This window comes from Procambarus clarkii, chromosome 5, assembly GCF_040958095.1.
Source record: "Procambarus clarkii isolate CNS0578487 chromosome 5, FALCON_Pclarkii_2.0, whole genome shotgun sequence".
NCBI classification, from domain to species: Eukaryota; Metazoa; Arthropoda; class Malacostraca; order Decapoda; family Cambaridae; genus Procambarus; species Procambarus clarkii.
This window is the reverse complement of record NC_091154.1, coordinates 19,385,808-19,392,900: the sequence shown is the minus strand read 5'-3', so window position 1 is coordinate 19,392,900 and position 7,093 is coordinate 19,385,808. Positions and strand designations below refer to the sequence as shown.

Sequence of the window (7,093 nt, the reverse complement as noted above, 5' to 3'; positions counted from 1 at the left end):
TGGACAACACCACAGACTGGACAACACCACAGACTGTGGACAACACCACAGACTGGACAACACCACAGACTGTGGACAACACCACAGACTGGACAACACCACAGACTGTGGACAACACCACAGACTGTGGACAACACCACAGACTGTGGACAGCACCACAGACTGGACAACACCACAGACTGTGGACAACACCACAGACTGGACAACACCACAGACTGTGGACAACACCACAGACTGGACAACACCACAGACTGTGGACTACACCACAGACTGGACAACACCACAGACTGTGGACAACACCACAGACTGGACAACACCACAGACTGTGGACAACACCACAGACTGGACAACACCACAGACTGTGGACAACACCACAGACTGGACAGCACCACAGACTGTGGACAACACCACAGACTGGACAACACCACAGACTGTGGACAACACCACAGACTGGACAACACCACAGACTGTGGACAACACCACAGACTGTGGACAACACCACAGACTGGACAACACCACAGACTGTGACAGCACCACAGACTGGACAGCACCACAGACTGTGGACAACACCACAGACTGGACAGCACCACAGACTGTGGACAACACCACAGACTGTGGACAACACCACAGACTGGACAACACCACAGACTGTGGACAACACCACAGACTGCGGACAACACCACAGACTGCGGACAGCACCACAGACTGTGGACAACCCCACAGACTGTTGAGATAAACTGTGTCTTCAACCATCGTGGGAGTGACAGTCATATTATCACTATCATCATATATGGCTCACCAATTCGAGGAATGGTTAAAGCTCCCTGGCGATGATGGTGTTAGCTTCATCCCTCCGGACCAACCTCCAGGGTGCCGCCGCCTCCGCCTCGTCGCTGTCGAACCCGAAATTGTCTGCATATATTATATTTTTCCACGAAATTATCATTTTAAGAGGTTAATATAATGTTCACAGCAGACCCTCGACAGTTGTTTACATTTGAAGGTATGTCGAATTTACCTGTATTTACCTGAGGGGTCAGTAACACTCTACTGGCCTCAGCGAGGAAGAGAAGCCGGTGGCTTGTCAAAGATCCCTACATTTGTCCTGATGATTTTTTCAAGCTGGATCATAAAATTCATCTGTTCTTTTACATTTATTGTTTCTGTGGATATGCGGTTCCATGGGCTTATAATCCAATGGGTGAACAACCATAAATATTCTATTGCAACTCGACTGTAACAGCTCAAACCTCTCTGATGTGTAATTTACCTCTGCTTAACCCGGATAAATGTTTTATCCGGGTTAAGGCAACTACAACTTCCTCCCTCAGTGTGTACTGACCTCCCACAGGCGGCGTATCCCTTCCTTCACGAGGTTCCCTTCATCATCCTGTCCACGCCCGGCGTGGAGCATCACCACAGCGCCGTCATGGGCAACGTCCTCAACCCGGCCTACGCTCCCGGCCCAATAGTCACCTTTCCACTACCCATGAACGCCTGGTATCGTTTCCTCAACACGCTGATTCATGCAGGAGTGCCAATTTACTGGCGGACCTGGGCCGTCGTGCCCCTTATACAGAAAGAGGTGTGGTAGTACCTTTCCGTTGTTTCCTGATAATTACTTCACCGTCTGGTTATATAATGCTAATTAGCCTTCCCTTAAAATTATTATTATCAATCATTATATTTATATACTACCTGTAGCCGGCCACGCATTGCTGTGGCTCAGCAACACATGTGTGCTGCTGAGCCACAGCAACCTTCCCGTCTCCCAGTCCTCCCCATCATTCACCCCTCCCTCCATCCCTTTGTCCTCCCCACCATCCCCCATTCCAGCGTCCTTTCGTCCACCTAACCATTCCCCATTCCACCATCCCCTCGTCCTCCCCACCATCTCCCTCTCTCCCATCCCTTCGTCCTCCCTCCCATTCCACCCTCTCCCATCCCCTCGTCCTCCCCACCATCCATCACACCCTCGTCCAATGCATTCCCAAATCATCTGCTGTTCCCATCAGAAAATTGGGAACACCAAATGATCTGATGTTCCCATCATGGAAATATAAGAAAAACAGTTGAAAAAACGAAATGAAAAACAATGAAAAAATTAAAAAATAAACTAAACTCACGAAATGAACGGTATGGTAAACAACACAGCTCAATTCCACTCCAATGTCACACAAAATAATTAAATCAAAATGAAATAAATCGAAATCTATGAAAACTCAATTTATCAATGAAATCAAAAAGATTGAAATTGAATCATAACATAATTAGTACAGCGTGTGTTGCTCTTACGGGCAACAGCTGGAGCTGTTTTTCAATAAAATCATGTTTTTACCTGTCACAAGTGTGGCATTTATATAAATATATATATATATATATATATATATATATATATATATATATATATATATATATATATATATATATATATATATATATATATATATATATATATATATATATATATATATTATATATATATATATATATATATATAATATATATATATAATATATATATAATATATATATAATATATATACTCACGAAATGAACGGTATTGTAAACAACTCGGCTCATTTCCATTGCAATGTCACACAAAATAATTAAATCAAAATGTAAATAAATCAAAATCTTTAAAAATTCAAATTGGTGAAGAACTTACGGAGATTACAGTGTGTGTGTGTTGCTCTTACGGCCAACAGATAGCACTTTTTTAAAAAAAAAGCATGATTTTTGTCCCAGGTGAGGTATGTATATAGTAGATATATAAAAACACGCGCTTATTCAAATTCAACGCTGTGTCAAAATTTCAAAGCAATCGGTAAAGAGGTTTCGAAGATTTCCCTCACATGAGAAACATCTATATAGTATCTGTATAAAAACCCGCTCGGATGCCAATGGAACATTTTGTGAAAATTTCACAACAATCGGTGAAGAACTTTCGGAGATTAGCGATTTTGAACAAACGAACAATTCCATTTTTATTGATATAGATATTTAGAACTAGCTGTACCCGCCAACGCGTTGCTGTGGCTCAGCAAGACATGTGCGTTGCTGTGGCTCAGCAAGACATGTGCGTTGCTGTGGCTCAGCAAGACATGTGCGTTGCTGTGGCTCAGCAAGACATGTGCGTTGCTGTGGCTCAGCAAGACATGTGCGTTGCTGTGGCTCAGCAAGACATGTGCGTTGCTGTGGCTCAGCAAGACATGTGCATTGCTGTGGCTCAGCAACCTTCCCCCTGTCTCTCTGTCCTCCCCACCATTCCTCCTCCACCGTCCCCTCATCCTCCCAACCATTCCTCACTCCCCTGTCCCTTCATTCCCCCATCTATTCCCCACTTCGCCGTCCCCTCGTCCTCCTAACCATTTCCCACTCCACTGTCCCCCCCGCCCTCCCTACCATTCCCCTCCTCCCCTGTCCCCTTTTCCTCCTCACTATCCCCCACTCTCGTGTTCCCTTGTCCTCCCCCACCATTCTCCATTCCCCTATCCTCTCGTCCCCACCTTCCCCATCACCCCCGTCCCCTCGTCCTCCCCACCATTCCCCACTCCCTCGTCCAATGCCTTCCCAAATGACCTGATGTTCTTATCAGAAAATTGGGAACATCAAATGATCTGATGTTCCCATCACTGAAATATAGGAAAAACAATTAAAAAACGAGATGAAAAAAATAAAAAATAAAAAATAAACTATACTCACAAAATGAGTGGGTGTGTATGAGTTATTTACCATAAATTACCAAATGTGTGGTAAACAATACATCTCAATTCCAACACAATGTCACACAAAATAATTAAATCAAAATTAAAATAAATCGAAATCTATGAAAATTCAGTTTATCAGTGGAATTGGAAATATTGAAATGGAATTCATAACATTTAGTACATCGTGTGTACAGATGTTGCAGATTATGTGCAACAGATGGCACTTTTTTTAAATGTTTTTACCTGTCACAGGTGAGGCATGAATATAGTAGGTATGTAAAAACACGCGCCTATTCAAATGCAACGTTGTGTCAAAATTTCAAAGCAATCGGTAAACAGGTTTCGAAAATTTCTCTCACATGAAAAACACATGAAAAAAAGTTTTTTTTAAAGCATGTTCTTTTCCGTCACAGACGTTACATCAATATAGTATGTATATAAAAACCCGCTCGGATGCGAATGGAACATTGTGTGAAAATTTCAAAGCAATCGGTGAAGAACTTTCGGAGTTTAGTGATTTTGTACAAACAAACATTTCCATTTTTATTTATATAGAAGATTATGCAGACGATGAGTCACAATAACTCATCATGGTCAGAATTATATTTGTATTGCAGTGCATGGTACAGTGACTGGGGTCAATATGCGTCATTGATGTTCCCAGTTCCTTGTGAATGTGTCGGAGCAGCATGCAGTAAAGGTCTGGTGTTATTCCTCAGATCTCTGCGCAGTTCCCAGAGCTGCCGCCGCTGTTGGACCTGGAGAGAAACATGAGTCTGGCGCTGAACAACAGGCACTTTAGTATTGGTATACCACTGCCCCTCCTGCCCTCACAGGTGGAGGTGGGCGGCATGCACTGTCGACCCGCCAGCCCTCTGCCCCAGGTGAGTTGTCCTGCCCTCACAGGTGGAGGTGGGCGGCATGCACTGTCGACCCGCCAGCCCTCTGCCCCAGGTGAGTTGTCCTGCCCTCACAGGTGGAGGTGGGCGGCATGCACTGTCGACCCGCCAGCCCTCTGCCCCAGGTGAGTTGTCCTGCCCTCACAGGTGGAGGTGGGCGGCATGCACTGTCGACCCGCCAGCCCTCTGCCCGAGGTGAGTTGTCCTGCCCTCACAGGTGGAGGTGGGCGGCATGCACTGTCGACCCGCCAGCCCTCTGCCCCAGGTGAGTTGTCCAGCCCTCACAGGTGGAGGTGGGCGGCATGCACTGTCGACCCGCCAGCCCTCTGCCCCAGGTGAGTTGTCCTGCCCTCACAGGTGGAGGTGGGCGGCATGCACTGTCGACCCACCAGCCCTCTGCCCCAGGTGAGTTGTCCTGCCCTCACAGGTGGAGGTGGGCGGCATGCACTGTCGACCCACCAGCCCTCTGCCCCAGGTGAGTTGTCCAGCCCTCACAGGTGGAGGTGGGCGGCATGCACTGTCGACCCACCAGCCCTCTGCCCCAGGTGAGTTGACCAGCCCTCACAGGTGGAGGTGGGCGGCATACACTGTCGACCCACCAGCCCTCTGTCCCAGGTGAGTTGTACCTGCCCTCATGCTATAGGTCCACGACGGACCGAAACGTCGTCGTTTTGTATTGTGTAGGTTTGGACGTCACATTGAGCTGAAGCCAAAATTTAAGACATCATTCTAAGAATTTTGGTTATAGAGGGAAATTTCTGTTCGGCATTGTGTTCAGTTGATAAAAAGCTAATGGTTGCATTCCCAGCATCTTACTTGGCAGGCTGAGAGCGTCCGCATCCCATGGCTCGGGATGCATTGGTAAGCATGCTCGGTAAGCATTACTCGCTTGTTTCCCCTGGAATACGAACTGGCAATCGTTTAACATCCAGGTACCCAATCACTGTTGGCTGAACAGAGGCGAACATTTAATGGTTGGCGCCACGTCAATCCTCCCTGGCTAGGATATGAACCTGGGGCCAAATCGCTTGTGAAGTGGGTAGCGAGTGCGTTACCACTACGCCATGAACACTTTCTTCCTACAGTTCCTTTGCGACTTTATATACAATTCCATCGTCACCTTCGATTTTAGATTATTTTAATTTGTACAATGTTAAATAACTTTTAGACTTTGAGAGTTTAGTGTATCGGATTTTGAATAAAGGTGTAAGTACTATATTACTGATGCTCTCATAAATATCCTTTTATTAATATATTCCTTAATGGGTCGCATGAATTGTTATCGTAAATATCTATTTTTATTGTAGATAGAAGACAAAATATCTGTAGTGCAGCGGTTAGAATTTCTATCTGTTTTTCTTCGTGTTCCAGGTTCGAATCCTGCTAGAAATCATGCCAGCCAATCATCATAACAATGTGCTGTGAGGTTCACAACATAAAGGTTAAATATTGACTACAAAAAGTCTACATAAGTCAGTATTTTGACTTATAGTTCAGCAAGCCATGTTCGAGGATATGACTGGGAACGTGCGTCGTTCACCCTCAGTAGTGTAAACACTCCCTAAAGCAACCTAACCTAAACTTACCTAACCTAAACTAGACTTTAGGTAAAGTTAGATACGGTCAGGCTATACATAAACCCACAATGAGTAATAGTATTAATTTACATTTTGGTGAATTTTTTTTATTTTAAATGTTGAATCATCCATACAGTATGGAAGATTCTGTCAGTTGGTTGTCTTCTGAATAAGTCAAACAAATCTGCACTAAGTCAATATTTGACTTATAGCTTGGGCTGGAAGATGGGTTTAATTATGGATGACTGTGGACTAGTCTCTGGAAGTTCGGAATTAAACACTACATTCCGGCTTAAAAATAGTTCACAGTAACGCTACTGAAGGTACAAAATAGTTCACAGTAACGCCACTGAAGGTACAATATAGTTCACAGTAACGCTACTGAAGGTACAAAATAGTTCACAGTAACGCTACTGAAGGTACAAAATAGTTCACAGTAACGCTACTGAAGGTACAAAATAGTTCACAGTAACGCTACTGAAGGTACAAAATAGTTCACAGTAACGCTACTGAAGGTACAAAATAGTTCACAGTAACGCTACTGAAGGTACAAAATAGTTCACAGTAACGCTACTGAAGGTACAAAATAGTTCACAGTAACGCTACTGAAGGTACAAAATAGTTCACAGTAACGCTACTGAAGGTACAATATAGTTCACAGTAACGCTACTGAAGGTACAATATAGTTCACAGTAACGCTACTGAAGGTACAATATAGTTCACAGTAACGCTACTGAAGGTACAATATAGTTCACAGTAACGCTACTGAAGGTACAAAATAGTTCACAGTAACGCTACTGAAGGTACAAAATAGTTCACAGTAACGCTACTGAAGGTACAATATAGTTCACAGTAACGCTACTGAAGGTACAATATAGTTCACAGTAACGCTACTGAAGGTACAAAAT

The 7,093-nt window shown here is 44.3% G+C and overlaps 1 protein-coding gene across 1 annotated transcript in view; it reads left to right on the top strand.

The window, feature by feature from the left end:
* The first annotated feature begins 1,331 nt into the window (after positions 1 to 1,331).
* LOC123748427 (UDP-glycosyltransferase UGT5) overlaps positions 1,332 to 7,093 on the top strand; it is a 38,413-nt gene continuing 32,651 nt past the window's right edge. Inside the window, exons 1-2 of the mRNA XM_069339863.1 lie at positions 1,332 to 1,585; positions 4,429 to 4,593. Coding sequence (XP_069195964.1) covers positions 1,430 to 1,585; positions 4,429 to 4,593 — 321 coding nt within the window. The 5' untranslated portion in view covers positions 1,332 to 1,429. The remainder of the gene's footprint in view (positions 1,586 to 4,428; positions 4,594 to 7,093) is intronic.